General features: G+C 33.5%; 1 protein-coding gene across 5 annotated transcripts in view; it reads left to right on the plus strand.

Annotated features, from left to right (window-relative positions):
• The window catches only part of PPP3CB (protein phosphatase 3, catalytic subunit, beta isozyme), a 48682-nt gene extending 28231 nt beyond the window's left edge, over positions 1-20451 (plus strand). For 2 of the 5 annotated variants that reach the window (XM_012723733.1, XM_012723734.1), the window contains exons 10-15: positions 5419-5496; positions 10053-10079; positions 12072-12156; positions 12911-13008; positions 17480-17509; positions 18842-20292. In XM_012723733.1, the coding sequence (XP_012579187.1) occupies positions 5419-5496; positions 10053-10079; positions 12072-12156; positions 12911-13008; positions 17480-17509; positions 18842-19020 (497 nt within the window). In that variant the 3' untranslated portion in view covers positions 19021-20292. Of the gene's footprint in view, positions 1-5418; positions 5497-10052; positions 10080-12071; positions 12157-12910; positions 13009-17479; positions 17510-18841 lie in introns of all 5 variants that reach the window. The other 3 variants (XM_012723735.1, XM_004680770.1, XM_012723736.1) reach the window with 3 other exon arrangements.
• Positions 20452-21653: the final 1202 nt, after the last annotated feature.

Genomic DNA, 21653 nt, shown 5'->3' on the forward strand with positions numbered 1-21653 from the left:
TTTAAGGAACTTACATTTCATTACAAAAAAATCTTGTGCAAGAGGTAGATTGACTAATACGAATTTTAAGTGTCAAATATGGCCAATAATGTGTCACTTACATCCTCATTCACTTCTTCCCACCTCACACCACATTTATTTTGAATCAAATCTTAGCTGTTTTTTTAATCTGTAAATATTTTAGAATGTATCTCTAAAAGACATTATTATTAAAGTAGCTATAAAAAAATAATTTCTTAACATAGATCCCATGAGAATGTGAGGAATGTTAAGAACTTTTGCCCCAGAAAAATTCATGTACAGATATTTGTACATCGGTACATGCATGTAACATTTTCAGGATGTTCATAGTTCTGAAGTGAATTGGTAACCTCTTTCAAGTGTATTGTTTCTGGTTTAAGAACCTCTGTTCTAGATTGTGCAATAGGATGTGATCGTCTATAGAAGGTTATTTACTATTTATTTCCTTACTATATTTGATTTTTTGAAAGTTTTTTTCAAGTTTCTAAGGATACAAAAATCTGAAAATATCAGGTATTTTAGGTACATAAATAATTAGTAAAATGTAACAGAGAGATTTACAGTAGCATTTGAAATGGGGTTTGCATTTGAATGGTAGAATTCTGTGATGGCAAGAGAATTTTAAGTAAGAGAACTCAAACTTGAGTCTGAAAGCTAGAGGGCATAAAGGTCTCTGATAGATGTTGAGAGGTTTGATTTGATTGAGTAAGATGTATGAAGAACAGTAGTAGGGAAATGTAACAGGTTTAGTCAAGGCTAGATCATGAGGACCTTGATCACCACACAAAGAATTTGGAACTTAGATAAGTGATGGGAAGCTCAGTGAAACAAAATGTGATCATGATAGTCATTCAGAAAAATCACTCTGGGGAAATTGGAAAGAAGACTAGCATTTCGGGAGACCTGTTATGTGTCTATATAGTCAACCCCTGGGTGTATTAAGAATGGAGAGCAAGGGAGAACTGCAGGAATTGTAGGAATAGAATCAGTGAAACGTAATGAGGTTGCATGTTTAAGGGGAGGGTGTATTTGAAGATGTTTTGAATCTGAAGATGATAATGGCATTAATATTCTCTAATTAAAAAATTGTTATTGTGGCAATCCAGTTGCTGATTTGCTGATCTTTGTTTTTTTAATTGATCTTTAGACCTTTGGCTGTGTCATTTTCTCATTAGTAAAATTCCTTTTGCCTGTCTTCCTTAACACACCCTCAAACTTTCTTCCACCCCCTTTTAAAAAAAAAAAGATTTTGTGCAGAAAAAACTGGGTTGTTGACCAGTGGTGTATATGGTGAGAGAATTCAACAGAAACAGAGTGATTAGCAGAGCAGGTGGATTTTCTGAACTACACTGCTGAGGGTAGCAGCCGGTGAGACAGGAGAGGTCTGCTGCACCATATGTGGGTCAGCTCCCTGGCTGGGAATTGAACTTAGACTGTCATGGTGATAGTGGTGAGACAACCCACACACCACCAAGGAGGCCCTTCTTTGCTTTTATAGTTCATTAGTTCTAGTTAAGTCCAACCATCCATTTTCTCCCTTTTTATAGTCACAGCACAGAACATTGATGGGGATTAATTTTCAGCCCTATGAATTGGTATCACCCTTTTATTAATTGGGCTATCTATAGTACCCAAATATCATTTATGTCACTAATCTACTTTCTCTCTCATTTCCCTTAAAATACATTCTAAGATTAATTTTTTCTTAAATGCTTTCTTCTTCTAGCAACTTTACTCATTCTTAGAGAAAAAGCATACCCTTAACAGGAACTTTATCTGTTATTTATCTGCTTTATAAATGTACCCATCTTGAATTCTTCTCTATTAAAGGAAAGAACCCTTCCATCTAGGAATAATTCTTCTAATTTGATTGAGATTCTTTTACCCTTATGCTTCTTCAGGAAACATATATCATCATGTAGATCCTCTGAATCTTCAAACTCTCTCTACCAGGTGTTTTTTAAAAATTGTTCAAATCTATGTGATTTTTGAATAAAAATAACATTTTTCTCCATCTGATGTCTTTATGGCTGTTACGACTTTCTTGCCTTTCCTTAAAGTTATGCTTCTGGATGAAAAATACTATATACTTAGAAGTCCTTTTTAGTAGCTTCTAAATGGCTTTTGCTAGCTTTCAAGATAAATTTTAACCTACCATACAAAATCTTGGGACTTCCCTTCTTTCTTTCTTACCTTTTTCATATTCTCTGTGTACCAGCCATAACACAGCATACTGTATTTCCTGAGTATTCTGTGTTGTTTCATGTCTTGTTAATTTTTAAAATAGTTTTCATAAGTTCTCAGAGATAACTATTGAGATATAATTCACATACCGCATAACTGGCCCATTTGAATTATACATAGTTCAGTGGTTTTTTAGCATTTTTCAGTGTTACAGAACTATCATCTCAGTCAATTTTAGAACATTTTCATCATCCTACCCCCAAAATTCTGTGTCTTACTAGTTATTCCCCATTTCTTTCCTCCTTCTCTCCTTGCCAGCTCTAGGCAACCAATAGTCTCTTTTTCCATAGCTTTGTATCTGTTGGCAGTTTCCTATAAATGGAATCATATGATATGTGGTCATTTGTGACTGACTTCTCACAAATGAGGTATTTCAACATTCACCCATTGTTATGGCTTGAGTCAGTACCTTATTCCTTTTTATGACTAGTACTCTGTTATATGGATATACATGTTTTGTTTATCCATTTATCAACTAATGGACATTTGGTTGTTTCTACTTTTTAACTATTTCAGATAATACTGCAGTGAGCATTGTGTATAAGTTTTTATGTGAACATATGTTTTCATTTTTCTTAGGTATGAACATGATAATAGAATTGCTGGGTCATATGGTAATTCCTTTGTTGAATCTTTTAAGGATATGCCAGACTATTTTCTAAAACCATTTTACAGTCTTGCCAGCAAAGAATAGTGGTTTTAATTTTCTATATCATTGCTAACACTTCTGTATCTTACACTGTAGCCATTATATTGACTATGAAATTGCTTCTTATTATGGTTTTGATTTGCATCTTCCTAGTTAATAATAATAGTTATTATATTTTCATGAGCTTATTGGGCATTTATATATACTTTTTGGAGAAATGTTGGTTTAAACCCTACTCGCATTTTTGAAATAAGTTATCACTTTACTAAGTGATAAGACTTGCTTTTTAATTTTAGATGTAAGTTCCTTATCAGATATGATTTGCAAGTATTTTGTCCTATTCTTATTTGTCCTTTGTAGTACAAAAGTTTTATTTTTTCTTCTTTGTAGTACAAAAGTTTTATTTTTTCTTCTGTTGCACCTGCTTTTGGTGTAATGTTTAAGAAATGGTTGCCTAATCTAAGCTGTAAAGATTTACCCCAATGTTTTCTTCCAAGTGTTTTATAGTTAAAGCTCTTAAGATTTAGGTTTTTGATAGGTTTTACACTTACATTGTGTAAGGTGAGGTGTTGAACTTCATTCCTTTTGCATGCAGTTACCCAGTTAACCCACCTTCTTTTGTTGAAGACTTTTTTCACCCCTATTGACTTGTTTTGGCACCCTTTTCAAAAGTCATTTGACTTTAAATGTGAGGTTGTGTTTCTGGACTCAGTTGTCTTCCATTATTCTATTGAAGTATGACTACTTCACACTTTTTCTGACTTTTATTTAGAATGCCTTACCTGCCTTCACCACTAGCAAACTACTTTATGATTCTTATCCCAAAGCCTTCCATTACTCTGTAGATCTTTTGCATACCTCTGCATACTTGTAGTATACCTGTCACTTTTTTTAAATAGGTATATATCTTTCAGTAGCTAGTAATTTTTGGGTGTAGGGACTAAACATTTTATATTTCAATCCCAAAGCTTTAGCATAGTGTGTGGCATGTGGTATATCATCAGTATATTTGTAGGAAGAACAGTAGAGCCAGGATTGCATTTTGTTTTAGATTTGTTTATTTCTAGGTACCACCCAGGACTAATGTTTAATAGGCATTCATATTTTTTTTAGATTTACTTATTTATGTGTGCATATAGAGTTGGGGTACAGGCCAGAGGTGCAGAGGATGTGAGAGGATTCACCAGAGACAGAGTGGGGAGCAGTACAGGCAGATCTACAAAGTACACTGCTGCAGGCAGCAGTGGACAAGTAGGAGGGGTCTGCTGTGCCATGTGGGTCATTTTCCTGGCCTTTCCTTTTTATTCTTTCACTTGTCAGATATTTATTGGATGCCTGTCATATGCGAGGCACTATTCGAGGCTCTGTGGATACAGTGGGAAACAATATATTCTAGTAGGGAAAACGTTGAACAATATACACATGGGTAAGATGGTTGACAGTAAAACTAGCAAGGAAATCTAGCGACTGAAGATAGGTCAAGACAGGCAATGTACACTTTGGAAAAATCTTCAAAGAAATAATGCTGAAATGCTATAATAATGGATAATATAGTAATGGATGAAATGACCAAGAAATTGAGCATGTAGGAAGACCAGAACTGCAGAGAGAATTGAGAACATCCAAATTTGAGGGGAAATGTTCTAAAAGGTGGGAAAATCAAGATTAGACTCCTGGAAGCAAAGAGAAGAGGAACAGAGTCATGGAAACAAAGGGAAAAGAGAAAAATATATAGAATGGTAAAGGAAGATTAATCCTAATAAAGTATTAAGGGCTTGTGTTGTTAAATTGTCATCAGAAATCTTTACAGTTAAATTTCAGGTGAGTTGCTAGAGTCAATTTTTATTTTATTTTTATTTTAGATTTATTTATTTATTCATACAGAACTGGAGTACAGGCCAGAGATGTGGAGGGTGAGAGGATTCACCAGGGACAAAGTGGGGAGCAGAACAGACAGATCGATGAAGTACACTGCTGAGGGGAGCAGTGGGCGGGTCAGGAGAGGTCTGCCACGCCATGTGTATCCCCTCTGGGGCAGGTAGGGATAGAACTCAGGTGGAAGTGGCTTTAGCTTCTTAGTGCTGTGCTTTAACCCACTGCTCCACCAGGGAGGGCCTAGAGTCAGTTTTTAAAGGATTGAATTCTAGAATTTTTTGAAAGAGTGGAGTTGTGCCTTGATTTTTTTTTTCCTTATTCTTTAATGCTGTGTCTGTGAGTGAAAATGCTAAGTGTATGCATATAGATATTATTCATATCTTTTCATATCTCTATTCCTCTCGATTCCTTTTCTGAGGGGCCAGATAATTTATTACACAAAGGCTGTCTCAAACTTGCTGTCCACAAAATTTCTTTGATTTTGAAAATCTTTCTATTTTTTTATTCCCTCATTCCTGTTGTCCTAATCTTCTTAGGTTAAAATTATTTTACCATTTATATAAATAATTGTTGTTTTATATACAAGTAATCAAATATCATCAACTAATGTGAACCTTTTTTTTAAATAGTGACAGAAATGTTGGTAAATGTTCTGAGTATTTGCTCTGATGATGAACTGATGACTGAAGGTGAAGACCAGTTTGATGGTATGATTATTCATTTTACTATTTTTTATTGTGAATGGTACCTATTAACTACCTATCTTCAATATACACTTTTGCAAAACATTTTCTCTTCTTGCTTGCAAATGACTATGCTATATGATAAGTGAGTGATAATTTTTTCAGATGTTTTAAGATTTTAAAGATTTTTACAATTTTTTGTTGGTATGAGGAAGAAGATAAATTTGGGGGGGAGACAAAATTTGGCAGAAAGAACAGAAGGGACAGGAAAATGAAAGTTATTAAAAGGTTGTGGTTCTTACTAGCTGTGAGTTATTTAGAAAATGGAGGGTCAAAATGCTTTTTATTTCCTTGGTACAACGTTTTCAGGGCATGTTTATGAACATACCTGACCCCAAATGTTGTTGTCACTTCTTCCTTCCAAAACTGTAGTAAGACTGTTCCTATTGGAAGTGGTGGTTTTCTATGAGACCAGTTGTTCATTTAGTTTGCATTTCAGGCAGCATTTTTTTCCATAAAAACGAAGTTATCTGCAGTTGTTATTTTCTAACTAAGCCAACAAACTTGTGTACCTATTTTGCATTTATAGTATAAATATAGAAACAAAAGACCTTTTATTTTGAAATTTTTATAAAACCTTTTATTTAATTATTAAATTTAACTGAGTAGGTAAAAACAACTTTGCAAACTGAAAACTATTTCCTTCTATATGCCCCTCACATCTTTGTTGTGGCATACTTTTCATAGTTGTAGTGAGTATGTAATGTTTCCTTGTATTAAACATGGCTTGAATATTGGTAAAATATGATTTTCATAGCTAATGGCATATTGTTGGGTATTGGGTTGCTTTAAATTCTTCTGAAAGCATGCAATAAACATCTTTGCACAATAGTTATTTTTTTCCTTCTTGGAATAAATTTTTTAAAGACAAAAATAGAGTTAAAGAATATAAAAGAGCTCTAATTTCATTATTTTAACAATGAACTGCCAAATTATGTTGCAGAAAAATTAGACCAACATGAAGTGCCAGAGATCTGGAACATAGTTAGTTGGAAAACTAAACATTTTTTTAGCTTCCTAAGTTTAGACACTGATTTAATGTAATAGGAATTAGAGCTTCTACATTTCACAGAATATAGTACATTCTGTGAAAACTATATGAAAAAGTTAGTGGGTTCTGTACGTCAGTCATTCTTGTAATACCTATAACATAACCTTACTTTGAAGATGAAGAAAAAAGGCAAGTACAGAAAGGTTGAGTAACTTGCCTGAGACTACAATGGCATTATTTTGTGTGATGGCTATATAGCAGTATATAAGTTTAACTGGCATTTCTTTGATTTCTGATTGATGCTAAAGAAACAAATTACTGTATACATATCTAATTGTGTAAGCTATCTATTTGTTGACCACTTACCAAGTAAAATCTGAGTAAAGTTGAAAAAAATTACCTTACTTAAAAGCATGTTTGATGCTTAAACATGGTTGTAAGCCCATTTGTTGAAAGTACAAAGTGACTTTGTACTTTCTGCTGTTGCCATCTTGATGGCAAGCAGAGATGTGCTTGTGCTCTTCATTTGTGGTTTTGTTAACTGGAGTAAATATATATATTTAGATCAGCTTATTTTGGGAAGTATTAATTTAATAAGTAATACTTTTTTCCAATTTCAGTTCTCTCCCTTAATGTTTATGTAGAAGTTTTTAGTTTTACTATACTTCATTGTCCTTTTTTTCTGTAAAAAAATTTAAAGGTTTTTAATTAAATATTTCTTTTCTCTATTCTCCTACCACTCTTGTCAGACTGGACCTGGATTCAGATTCTAGTTTTTCATAATGGCTTTGTGGCCTAAAGCAAGTTACTTACCCTTTCTGAACCTCAATTTTTCTTCATCTTCAAAATGAGGATAATGTTATAGGTATTGATGAAATGATTGAAATAATTTTGGGCCTATAACCCACTAATTTTTTCATGTAGTTTTATATATTTTAAATTCTATGAAGTATATAGTAGGAGTTTTAATTGGCATTACATTAAATCATGTGAATCTAGGAAGTTTTAAATAATGTTTCATTTTCTAGACTAAGGTAGAGTTAATTTACTGTGATGACTCCACGTAATATTTTTAATATAAGATTATTCCATTTAAAATTGTGTGGTATTTCTTTAGGGAAAAAACTTTTACCAAGTTAAATTGATACTTCATGATTTTATATTATTACATAGTATATTAACATTTGCATCTTATTGTATTTTCAAACTATATAAAAGAATATATTATATAGTTAGGATTTTATCTTTTGTTCAACAACTTGAATCACCAGGATTATTCTTTGTGGTAATTTTTATTTGGTTTTCCTTAATTTAAAAAAAATATGTATTTGCATATTCATTGATACTATTTTTTTTCTTGCATTTTTACATTTATTTCATTTTATTCTTAATTTATGTTGGTATAATAAGGCATTAAATGTAAGTGGTAATGGATAATGCTTTAGTTCTTCCTTGTTAAGTCTAATATAGATGTTGGTTTAAATACCTATTTATATGAAGATAAACACTGAATAACTTTTGAGTATTTAACCTGGATGAAACATAAAATTTTGTGTTATATTCTTTCTGTTGAGATTTTATATACCTTAACCAACCTTTTTCCTATCAATGATAAATAGTACTCATTTATCCACATTTCTTTCTTACACTCCAGGTCCAAATCAAATTTGATCATTAACGAGGGAGAATAGTTTAGTGAAAAAGACAAAAAGTTTAGGTGTTTTGGTGTAACCATTATGCCAGCAGTAATTGGAAAAGTCAGTAACTCCTCAGATTCCTGTTCATAGATTGAGGGAATAGAGAGGATGAAAATTGTTTTCTACTTTTAAGTAATTGAAAAAATTGGTTAGCACCTTTTATGACAGTGTTTCTTACAGGAAATACAGAGTTTCAAATTTGAATACTAAGAATAGAGCTCCCTTCACTGCCAGTATGCAGCTGCATTTACTCATTTTTTTAGTCTTTCTTTACCAAGCATTAGTAGCCAGGAATTCCAAGAACATTTTAAGACCAGGTCTTGAAAGTGGTTTGCAGGAGAAAGAAAATTTCATTCTTCAGAATGGAGGAAAGGGAAGATTTGGTTATACTAAGCTGTAGTAGGGAAAAGAACTACTGGAACTAGTTTCACTTCCCTTTTTTATTCATGTTTCTTATTTCTTCCCTTTAACACTATTCATCTTTTTCCCTTTCCTTTCACCATGGTAGCATGCCTTCTGTCCTGTCCTTCCCCCTTTTACCCATTAGTGGTACTAGCTTATATATTGGGCTGGAGAGAAATCTGATTTAGAAAGAAAGCTTAAATGGTGTAGGGATTTTTGAGGAGGCAGAGAAGGTTTAGATTTTCTGTAGGGGCAAGAGAGAGAGCAGTACCAGAGATTTTCCAGTGGCAGGGAGGATAGGGTAGTTTTTGCATATATAAATCATTCAAGTCTGAGATTGGTTAAAGGAATAATCTTCTTCTAAAGTGATCTAAAGTGATAATCTTTGGTGTTCTGTATGATTTAATGTGTATGTGGTATAATTTTTAAAGCAAAAATTTGCATAAACATTACATGTATAAATGTGCATAATATTCCTATTAAAGATTTATTTAATCATTAAAGAGAATTTTGAACACTGATTTCTGTGATAATTAGAATGGATATTGTTTCTTTCAGATATTTATCTTTGGATTTTGGTAAAGGAAATGCATAATCTATATGTGTTATAGTTTTACTAAACTAAAACTTTGTATTTCCAATAATGGAATCGTGTATCTCAGCATTAAAATGGAAGATATGAAAATGAAACATCTTTTCTGCCTACTCTCAGGGCTATTACTTACTTTGAAACAATCTGTTGCTGTTTCTGCAAAAGATGTCTCTCAAACTCCCAGATTGAATTTGGAACAGAAAGCACATACTGTTCTGAGTGTGTACAAAAGTGCTACAAAGTTCAAGAAATTGTGCTCTCGTTATTAGGGAGTATGGGAGACAGTCTTTCCTTTATCTATGGTGGGTAAAGTTTACCACTGAGGTAGTTTATATTATCTACATTTCTCTGTATATACTACAGATTTTGCAGATGTTGGTGTCCTTGAAGAAACACATGAGTTTGTATCTCATTTGTGTCATTACTTTTCACTTAACATACTTTCATGGGTGACACGTTTCCTTAGGGGTATCAATATAAATGTACAATTATTGTTAGTACAGTCGTTTATCAGTCTTATGTGTTTTCATGTGTTTTTTTGTCTCTAACTTGTCTACTTTCATCAAATATTATAGTCATTCTGTCCATAATTTCTTCTGAACACACCTTTTAAGAAATCTTTCCTTTAGAGCTCTACCCAGTGTCATCCCTCTTTCATTTGCCAGACCCTACAGTACTACATTTTTCAAATTTCAAATATCAGGGCCTTCATTTTTCTTCCTTTCTTTCTACATTCATTCTTTAGTACCACTGCCAAGTTAAATCTCTATCTTTTTATTTGTCTCAACCACCTTTTCTCCATCATTCACTTCCTTTTTTCTGGACTCTCCATCTGAAGAACGGCTCATATATGGCAATAAAAAAGGTACAGACCAGACAGAGTAACACTGTTTTGAAATATGACTTCATAAGTTATCCTCATGTCCATGTAAGTTAGCATTGTTCACTGAATATTGTTCATTCAGTGTCCTCTTGGGCCTTGTGTAAATTTAAGTTTTATCTGACTTAGAATTTGGTGTTTTTAGAAGTCATATTCCAAGATATCTGTCTTTCTGTGCATGGAAATACTTCCCTCTTTTTCATTCCTTTTTTGAAAAAATTTCATTCTTTTGCTTATTTGTAATGTTTTGTACTTTTCCCTGCATGACTAGGGGTGTTTTGATTGTCTGTCTTATTCCCCAGAGTAATTTTACTGTGAACATTTACTTTAATATTATGCATGATGTGTTTGTAGACTGATTTAAAACCCTGATTTGTACAGTGTTTTTATATTCCAATGAATTTTAAAATTTGAAATTAATATAGTTTACCATTCAGTTTCACTGTTATGTAATTAAGGCTGAAATTATGAATGTATCTCATTACAGCCATCCTTCCCCACCTCCCTTTACTCCTTTTTCCCACTCTAGCTATTTTAAAAATGCCATCAATTGTAAAACAAACTACTTGTCTTAACTCATTCAAAGATAATTATATTTACCTTTATAGTAAACTTAGTTTTTCTTTAGAAAATAAGGAGGTTGAACTTTGCAATAACCTTAATCTATTCAAATTCTAATAGTCTTTGATTCTGACTTAGTAATCTTTGGCATCTTAAAAATACCTGTGAAGAGCCATGGTACAAAGTTTTGGACTTCTAAAAGCTGTAGCTTCAGTGCTCATAACATTACCCATCATAAACTTGATTGTGGAGCCTATATCCTCTAAATTACATCCTTCGTTTTCTTCTTTGAAATTGGATATCTTTTTCTGTTTTCTTGAAATAATGTTCAGTCATCATCTTTAGTTTTTAATTATGTGCTTTTATGGGCTGCTTGAATTTTAAGCGATGTACTCTAGCCCAGAAAACTTATGGTGGTTCATATCTCTGTATACATAAGGCCCTTTTTTGGTCTAGTGTCTTTAGCCTTTACTTCTCTTCAACCATGGTGCTTCCATATGTGTGTTTTCATCATGTTGGAAAAGAGCTCTAAGGAACCATGCTCTTGGGTTCAGAGTGATTCTAATTGCTATATATGAGATAATAGGATTGAGATTGATGTTGTTCTTTCTGGAGGCCAAGGAAAGGAAGATATATTCTTTGAGTCTTCAATCAAAGATCTAGTTTTTCTCTGCTGTAACAGTGATAAGCAACACAGTTAATCCTTAGGAAGTGAAGTACTAGTGATGCTTTGGCCATGTTTAGAGAATCTTTTCATCACTCACTCTCTTTGTGTCATACTCATCTAGAGACACAAGAATTTGTACATAATTTGCATGACCTTAGGGAACACCTAGTCCATAAGGTTGAGACGTACATTGTTGTTGAAATGCTGGTTTAGGGCCTGCTGTATTAGTAGTTGTTTCATACCATTGTTTTTAGACCAATTTAAAACAAGAAGTTTATTTTGTTTTCATATAATGGGATTTTTCCAGCTGCATGTCAAAGTCTTTCTTGGTCAATAAAGAGAACACTACAGGGCTGTTGGTAATTTTTGTCTGTTAGTTTGCATGCTATAAACTCTCACGAGAATTTAAGACTCTAGAGTTGTTAAAATTTTTTGTTCTCTGATTTGTGATGTAGATTGGGCATTGGTCTCTTTCCCATTGCTGTTTTACTGATTAGTCAGTAGTGTCAGAGTCATAAAGTTTATGGATTACTTCTGATTTTATCTGTATCAGACCCCAGATATAAAAACCGGGGCTGAGTTAAACATTGAGGGAGTGAGAAACTTTCTGGCATGAATTCAGCTAGTCTCCTCCATGCAAACTGGTGGCAGGGGACTTGGTTTGACATAAGTAGAACAGACTGTAACAGAATCATGCAACTGTGGATGCCCTAAACTTGAGTCTTTCTTTCTATTTATTCCATTGAAAGTAGGTTCAGCTGCAGCCCGGAAAGAAATCATAAGAAACAAAATTCGAGCAATTGGAAAGATGGCAAGGGTCTTCTCTGTTCTCAGGTAATGATGTAGTTCCTGATTATTTGTTTTACAGGAGTGATTTCTATGGTTCCTTGTTCTAGGCAGTGTCCTCCTTGATATCTAAAAGCAATATGGTAGCATTCTTCTTATAAAGAAGTTGCATATTTAAAAAAGGGAACCCAAGTACCTTTGAAATTAGGGCCTTTGACTCTCTGGTTCACTATTATGGCTCACCTTTTGTATGTTTTGTTCTAGAATGAATGAAAGCACTAGATTTATACCTTGGAAACTATAGCAGGATCAGAAAGAGAGGGCACTTTTTAAGAGTATTTCTGATGAACTTTCCATCAATATAGGAAGTCATATTTGCTAAAGTCATAAATTATCTTCCTGGGTTAAATGTGTCTTTACAATTGTGTTATATGTATTAAGTGTGTTAAAAAAATGGTCATATAAAATTGTATTTGCAGAACTGATTATATCAGCTATTTTAACTTTTTGAGCATGTGAAATACCACATTTTCTGTTATATGATGCTGATAAATTATGATTCTCATCACATATTTAATAAAATAAAGCATCTCAGGAAAAACAATGTTTATTACTCAGTTGTAGGACAAACATTTCTGAAACATTTAAAATATGCAAAAAGGTATATCTTGGATTTGAGGAAAATATAATAATAACAATAAATATCAAATTATATCTCTAGCCTACATCTGGTTCCCATCTCTTTTGAACTGAGTACTTGTTGGAAGTCTCTAATGTTTCTTCTTATATCTCTCTGCTGTAGGGAGGAGAGTGAAAGTGTGCTGACACTCAAGGGCCTGACTCCCACAGGGATGTTGCCTAGTGGAGTGTTGGCTGGAGGACGGCAGACCCTGCAAAGTGGTAATGATGTTATGCAACTTGCTGTGCCTCAAATGGACTGGGGCACACCTCACTCTTTTGCTAACAGTACACATAATGCATGCAGAGAATTCCTTTTGCTTTTCAGTTCATGTCTCAGCAGCTGACATAGGCAGAATACTATATGATAGATAGTATTTGAACAGGGTAGAAACTTGATAGAATGGGTATTCCTTTCAAATGAAAATAGTGATCAGTTTCTCATTTTTTCATAAAATGATATGGGAACAGCTCATGTCATAATGTGTGAAATATTTATTCATTTGTCTAATGCACACTTTCCTTTTAAAAGCCCTAACTTTAGACTGTGAATCAAGGATATTCATATTACTAGAATGGAAATGTAAATCCAAGTTAATTTTTTATTTTTTTAATTTATGTAATTGTATTAGATTATATTTATATAGAGAGATATTTAATTCTAGAATTAACAATCTGCTTGGGCCTTAGAACATTGCTTATGCACTTCACTTGCCAAAAGATTTGTGCAAGGTTTTGTACTCTGGTAAAATGATGCCAAAGTTTGTTTTCTGTGGTGTTTGTCAAATGTTCTATGTATAATTGACTGTCTGTAACATGCTGTTTCCTTCCTCTGCAGATGTAGCTGCTTTCCTAAATCTGTCTGTCTTTCTTTAGGTTAGCTGTATGTCTGTAAAAGTATGTTAAATTACCTTTCAGACACTTGTCTGTCTTTTGATGTAGAAGCAACTTGTAGCACCTCGTTTAGAGGTTTGCTGCATTTGTTGCTGTACTTTGTGCATTCTGAACATGAATGTAACATTAGATACTAAGCCATTGTTACAAGGGGTTGAATTTAAATCCTGTAAGTCAAAATTGAAAGGGTGTTATTATTAAGTGTGCCTTTATTTTGCATGAAAATAAAAAGAATTATACGTAAAGCATTCCTGTAATCTGGCTCATTGAATATTTTGTTTAAAAAAGCCTAACATTTTTGGGTGTAAGTATTTGTGTAAAGATTGGGTTAACTTTTTGAAAGCCCATTGTAGATTAAATAGAAGAGAATGATGTGAATGTTTCAAACTATGCACAGTAATCAAAGAATAGATATGGAAAGAAAAAAAGTAATATGATAGCCTTATGTTTTATTGTCATTTTTGACAGCCCTCCAAGGGTTATTGCTCTATTAAAATCAGCAACAGCAGATCTGATGTTTTCCTTAGTATAATAAACAATTTTTATGTCAAATTTTTAAGACAAATTTAACTTCTTTAATACATTTAGTTAGATTGATTTTTTTTTCACCTTTTCATTTAGTCTTACAGTAAATACTTAAATAAACAAAGAAAAGTTTTCCCTATAGACAAACTATTTCTACTTGTGGCCTATCTTGTTCTACTTATATGTTACTTTGTTGTCTGCTACCACCACTGATTTATGTGAGAAGTGCCACTGTTTTATAATAACAGTTCCAGATTTTTGAGTGAGGGTTTTTTAAATTAAAACAGTCTATTTTGATTCTCTTATAAGCAGAGAAATGAGCTAAGAAGAATTTCATGAACATACATTAAAATAAAGCTCCTAAACATTGAATAAACTAGCAAAAATGTTTTAAGGGTAATTTCAATAAGTTTCTCCTGTTTGTTTAGAAGAGAAAAAGAAAATCAAAAGGTCTTATATACTTAAATAAATTACACTATAGTCATCTCTCAGTTATCTTTGGATAATTATTCCTTTCATGTTAGAGCTATGACAAACCTTTCTTTCAGATTTCACAATTAGCACCTGCTAACTATATACTTTGTTGACAGCTCAGCATTTCTTGTATGCAGCCTGAAACTAAGTCTTCTAATCACCCTTAATTGCAGGAAAGGTTTGAAAGATAGCTTTACTGAGGGACTATTTCTAGCATAGAATAAGTTGCTGAATGATGTTGAGCTGAGCTTAAGGGGTTTAATTGGAGAAACTAAGTCACTCCATAGCTTTGCCAGGATGATTCCTGGTAGTTTTAAGCATATGATTGAAGTGATTTCCCTATGATAAAATAAACTCATTTTGAAACAAAGAACAAAATCGCATACAAAACTACATCTCTATGTTACGTTTTAAAAATTATCTCATTTTTATTTTAGTAGATACATCTGCTGATGTTAGTGTGAATAACTGAGTTATTACAAAAATAAAGTTCTTAAATCATGACTTATTGTAAGACTTATTATCAGAAAATAAAAATCATCTTAGTAATTTAAAAGTTAATTTATGGTAATTCTCAAGTTTTTTTTACAGCCTACACAGTTCTGTTGGAGAAAGATTTGATAAGCATTATTTCATGGAAATTTGATTGGAAGCTAGCTACCTTCACCAGGGAAAATACATGGCCATGTCTGTTCTACTAATGTTAAATTCTTCTTGACCTCTCATCCTTTGTAGTATTGAGGAACATGGTTTGAGATAACACAATACTCAAACTTACTGAGGCCATAGCAAGAGGCCCTATAAAACTGAAAACAAATCAAGGAAAAATAATACCTTTCAGATAGGTTTTTTTGTTTAATTTTCAGATTAGTAACTTATTTATCTTCTTTCAAGTATAAGGATTGAAGCTTGAGGTGGTACACAATTTTGAGGGTGATACCTGTTTTCATTCTGAAACACAATTAGGATCATTTAGAGTCTCAGGAAAAAGCAGAGAATAACCTTGACCTAGAAAATGCTTTTCCATAAAGTTAAGAGCTCGTGGAATGATTTCAAAAGTATATAATTTGAAAATTTTATTAATAGACTTCTAATCAATTGATATACTCAAATAGACACTAATTCTTTTATTGATGTTAATTTTTATTAGTTATTATATAAGTTATAAAATATTTCTTCTTAAATCACTCCTATTACCACAAACTCGTTAAGATTTTTTTTTTTCCCATTTCATTTCTCAATTATAAAAGACACAGTACACATTTTGAAGAACAGGGGTTTTCTAGAGCTGATCAAGTAGTGATGGGTCATGTATATCACTTTTCCATTTAGATTAATTCTATCTTGGCAAATTTTCAAGTATATTAAGTGTAATTGGTTATTTGTGGGTATGCAATAAGTATGTCTGCTTTGGTTGGTAATGTAATTTTATGGGAAAATTAACTCTTCCTTTATTCAGTGTTTATCCTACTTCTTTCGGTTCCCTAATTCACTTTACTATCTGGTTAAGATCAATAATCCTTTCTAATTTAGTGAACTTTAATTCCTTAGAATCATCAGTACTCTTTGAGATTAATAATAGCTTTGGATAAAATTTATCATTTCTAAATCATGTATAAAAGATCATTTCATAAGTAATTATTCTAATTGGCTCTATTGTAGAAGAAACAATAGAAAGGATGGGGCATTATTGTTATAAGTTTTACAAGTGTGTGTACTTGGTAAAGTAGAGAACTAGCTATGTTGTTAGGCAATGTTGTCCTCTGTAATCTCTCATCGTGGTGCTCAGTGTGATTATACAGTTTGAACTCAGAAATGAGCCAAAACAATCTTTGACTACAAAAATTTATGACAAAAGATGATGAAATTCTTTATATTTGTCAAAGTTAAGCTACACTAGGAATGCTTTTTTTCATTTATAGAATCTATGCATATGTCCATATCATCAAATACTTAGGATTAATTTCCTGTAAGACCTTAATTCTAACACTTGATTCCTCTCTGGTAAATGGACTTGAAAAAATTTCTTCAATTGAGAATGAAGGCTGTTAATTACTACTTGAGACAGATTTGAGTTCATGATAAACTGAACATAAATGAATCTTTTTAAGGCTATTGAAGTTAGTGTGTTTAGATATTTGAAACATCAATGGTACTGGAAGTTCCTAGTGGACAAGAAGGGGTCTTTTTAGGTACTCAGACAAACAGAGCTGCAGAGTGACTCACTTAAGTTTATTGCTCTTAAATTTCATTGTATACATGTCAACTTTTGCAGCTTGTGCTTTGTCATGTGAGTTAGGAGCAAGGGGAAAAGTATTGTTGACCCTTTTTGGTTTATATTACTTGGGAATGAGCATTGTTTCAGTTAGACAAAAAAAAAGTCACCTGTTTGCTCTACAAATTCATTAGAATTTCACTCTAAAGAATTTCCTTGTAATTGTGATGGATATGATATAAACATTTTGGAAAAATACAAGACCATCAGAACACTGAATTCAAGATGAGTAATTAATATTGGAGTGCATTTGCATGGGTGCTGAGGTGTCTCTGTTTATAATAGGTCTTTGTGTTTGTGCTCTGAGCAATGTTGTCATAGTGCTGTGTGTAAACTGTGCTGTGTCAGAATTGGGGGATTGGATGGGGCTCTCTATTATAATGGGTACTACGTATGTTAAATTGTAAATGATGATGTAGTGTGGGTACTATGATATTTTAAGTGATCATTGCCTTTTCTGCTGTACAATATGACCCTTCTCATCTCTCTCATTCATTTTGCATGCCTCTGCTCACTTCTGTACAGCCACAGTTGAGGCTATTGAGGCTGAAAAAGGTACGATCAGAGTCCTTGCGCTGGGCAGAGATCTGTGTTGTGTGGGTGGGCATCAGAGAGTATCCTGTGGGTGTGTCTCACTCCTAATTTACACAGCCCAAGATGAATCAGACTCACTGACTCATCAAGTTTAACTGTCACATTTCTTTTCTTTTCTTTCTTTCTTTTTTTTTTTAATCATAAGGACTGATTTCCGTAGTGATAAGTCTAGTTTTTTCCCCCTTCAGTAGTATAATATGCAGCCAGCATTTCCTGTACCTAAATTCTTTAGCATACAGCATGATTCTTTGCTACTCAGATTCTCTTTTCCCAAATGAAAGAGATTTGCAATTGTTTCTACTCATTCTCAATAATTTACAAGATAGCACAGGAGCTATCACTATAAAATTTTTTTGGCTGCAGTTTGGGCTAGTGTTTGATGATGATGTTATATTTATAAATATATCATATGTGTTGATGTGGTATTCCACACTGTTGAAACCTTTGCTGCCCCAACAATTTAAAACGGACTCTATCTCCCAGGAATTGCAAATATTGAAGCAACCAGATTATTAACCAGTAATACAAAAATCTTTTCTATACATATTTAAGAATGGAAGATGTGTCATTCCAGATGAAGTAAATAAGAAAGCAGTTAGAAGAGTATTACATTTATTTTCATTTGGATTTTCAAAGAACATATAGTGAATAGGTAGTGAATTAAGGAAGACATCTTCTAAAATATAAAACTATAAATACTTTTTTGCTGTCAGCCATATACAGATCTAACTCCTGGAGGCATTTCCCACCTTTTTCATTTCATGTTGGTGGTAATGGGTGATGATACTTTGAGACCTCCAAAATAGTTCTGATCCGCTAAATTGCAACTTAACTTTAACTCTTTCTGCTCCCAAACTCTTCGTACATTTCTGTATGTCAAGGATTAACCTTGTTTAGCCTCCTCACTTGCCCATATTCCTGTTTTGCTGCCTTACTATGATAATTCACTGGTGATCTTAGGGTTTGTGTTAATTGATGTAATAGAGAAGTCAGACTGAGAATGTTGACTGGAGATTGATTTTGGGGGCAGGGGAGGGTTGTGTGTGTGTGTGTGTGTGTGTGTGTGTATGTGTTTTACAGGCAATACTAACATTTGGTATCTATGAAGCTATCATATTTAGGTTTAAACATTTCACATTTTAAGGGGAATTCTGGAATTGGGATAGATTTCAGTTAAAGATTTAAATGTTGCTACGTACAGCTAATTTCTTCTTAAAAAAATCATTAATTGTGTTTTTGAAATATCAGAAATGTTTTTCAACTACTGACTTATCAAATTTGCATTTTGTTAAGCAATACGAGGATTCTCTCCACCACATAGAATCTGCAGTTTTGAAGAGGCAAAGGGTTTGGATAGGATCAATGAGAGAATGCCACCCCGGAAAGATGCTGTACAGCAAGATGGTTTCAATTCTCTGAACACCGCACATGCCACTGAGAACCACGGGACTGGCAACCATAGTGCCCAGTGACCCACAGCTTCCCAGGGACTCTCACCTCTTGGGCTCCAAATGGACAGATCATCTGAGGAACTGGAGGAGTTGGTCAAGCTGACTGTAAATGTCACGGTCCCTCTGGAGAAACCATTGTGCTTTTGAGACTCTAGCCCCCTTCCTGGATGGTGGCTTGAGGGCCCTGGGACATGTTGTGCTTTCTGATAGCATTGAGTCATCGCTGCCAAGGTGGACAGCAGTGAGCAAGGGGCTTGGGGCAATTTCCAGTGGAGGACAATTACACCTCCATTTATGCTTGTGGTTCACACATTTAAGTTTACAAGAGATTTCATTTTTCCCTCAGTAGAGTTAGATTTTGTTTTCAACCATGAGTTCAAATGCAATCCTAAGAGCTAGTGTGGACTTTTTTATTTTCTCATGAAATGTCTTTAAAGGATGAATTAGCATGGTCTTAAAATACATTTCTAAGGTTACTAAGTTGTATTTTGAATTACGGACAAAATGCTGAGAAACCCAGTTGGCATCTATACAGAATGCTGACTTCAGGTCTACAGTTCTTAAATGTGGCTAATTCTGTAACAGTCTTGGGTTTTCAGTTATGAATGCAGAACCTATTTCTAGGCAGATTCTCTTACTTGAACACAAATCCAAAAACTAATTTAGGATCTTTTTTGCCCAGATCTTTTGAGATTTACACCCCAGAGATTTAAGAAGAAAACCTCTAAATTTCAAAATAATGAAGAATTACAGAATTGCTCATTTAAGGTACTTTAAAAGAAGTTTGTACATTGTCAAAGTAAATTTTCAAATCATGTCTGTAAAACTTGATGTATTTTGTGTATGCATGTTTTCATTTTGCAAATATTTAATATATAGACCTATGATGTACAGGTACGACATGTATAGGTTACCTAGATGTTATGAAAAAATTTAGTTTATTGTGAGTACTCAAGTTACTTAAAAAGCCACCAGGGTGATTTGCTGATGGCTTTCTATCATTTTTATGTTTTGATGCAAAGGAAATTTTAAAAATGTTCTGAAAGTGTTTTTGATTAAGCAATGCAGTATAGAAGCAATGGTCTGTTCAATCATTCAGATGTTAGTGGAAGCATAAAAGTCAAGACTGCATGTTGAACATTTTCTTTTGATAGTTACAGAACTGCTTGGTTAAACTAAATGGAACCATGTGCTGACTTTTCACAACTATTGATCTGTATTGATTGCCACTGTAGTTTGGTATTTCTTTTTGCTTTGGTGGCCTGCTTCCCTTATGCCCTGGAATACAACTCAGAGCTCCAGGCAGCGGAACCATCTATTGTTTTGTTTGCCAGAAAGTGCACCCTGTATGGTCTCCTGTCTGAGTTGGAAATATTATGCATGTGCAGGACTATCCAAGTATTTTATAAACAATAGCACACAATAAATTCCATGCATGGGCCGCTGCTCTTACCTCTGTGTTGGGTTTTATTTGGAATATGTAGTCTGATTTGACCTGATGGAAGACAGAAAAAAAATACTGTATCTCATGGATAGTTTATGGTGATATGATGAATTAAATTCTTATCTTTGTAAATTAAAAAAAAAACTGGCTACACTTGTTTTACATGAGCATTGGTAACTGAGCACTAGAATGCTTTGGATGTCTATTATAGACCTCCTAAGTCTTAATATTTAAAATCCCTCTTTCACTTTTAATTGAAAGGAAATGTTATTGTCTAGAACTTTGTCATAGCAGTATTGGAAATTTGTTGGATGTTTTAACAATAAGAAAAAAGATATTAGTGATACTGCATTTCTCTGCCATCATAGTCCCTTCTTTGTTACCATCACCAAAATAAGTATAGATCTTTGCAAATTGAGGAAAATTAGAATGTTGTTCATTATTTATAATAATATGTTCATATAGTAACTTTAAGTACAGTTTTCAACAATAATTAGTGATATATACTATAGAGCATTCATTTTAAAGATTTATTTATTCATTTATGCATAGAAGAACTGAGGTATAAGCTAGAGGTGCAGGCAGATGGGTGAGAGGATTTGCCAGCGACACACTGGGGAGCAGAACAGGCAGATCCACTGAAGTACACTGTGAGTGGAGCAGCAGGAGAGACAGGAACGGTCTGCTGCACCACGTGGTTAGCTCCCTGGCCAATGATCAAATTCATGTTGCAGTGGCTGACAATTGCTTGGTATAGCTGAGACTTTAATCCCTGCTTTCAATTTAATAGAAATGTCTTTTATTTGTTTAATTCCAGGTAGCAAATAATGTCCAAGTTATTAAATATTACAGCTTTTACTTGCTATACTTGCAAGTAAGTTGCATGCAAGTCCATGAGCTGTCTCTTAAGTTTATTATGTATTGTATACTTTAAAGAGTCTTCTTGGTATTATTGTTCTATGAGGCTCTATTTCTAAACTAAGAGTTTAGTATCTCAGATGCCAGGAAATCCTTGAGCTCTTAGGTCTATCACAAGGGTTATATAGTGTTTGTAGAGTCATGGGTAAAGATGCATAATTACTAGAATTATGAGTTGATGATAAAAGTAAGAGGAAGAAACTATCTCAAAAAAGTAGTATATAGGGACCTCTCTGGTGCACAAGGGGTTAAAGTGCAGCACATAAAGCTGTCTGCTGCAGCCATATGGAAG

The sequence above is a fragment of the Condylura cristata genome, unplaced genomic scaffold (genome assembly GCF_000260355.1).
Source record: "Condylura cristata isolate star-nosed mole 26May11 unplaced genomic scaffold, ConCri1.0 scaffold00011, whole genome shotgun sequence".
In the NCBI taxonomy this organism is placed as follows: Eukaryota; Metazoa; Chordata; class Mammalia; order Eulipotyphla; family Talpidae; genus Condylura; species Condylura cristata.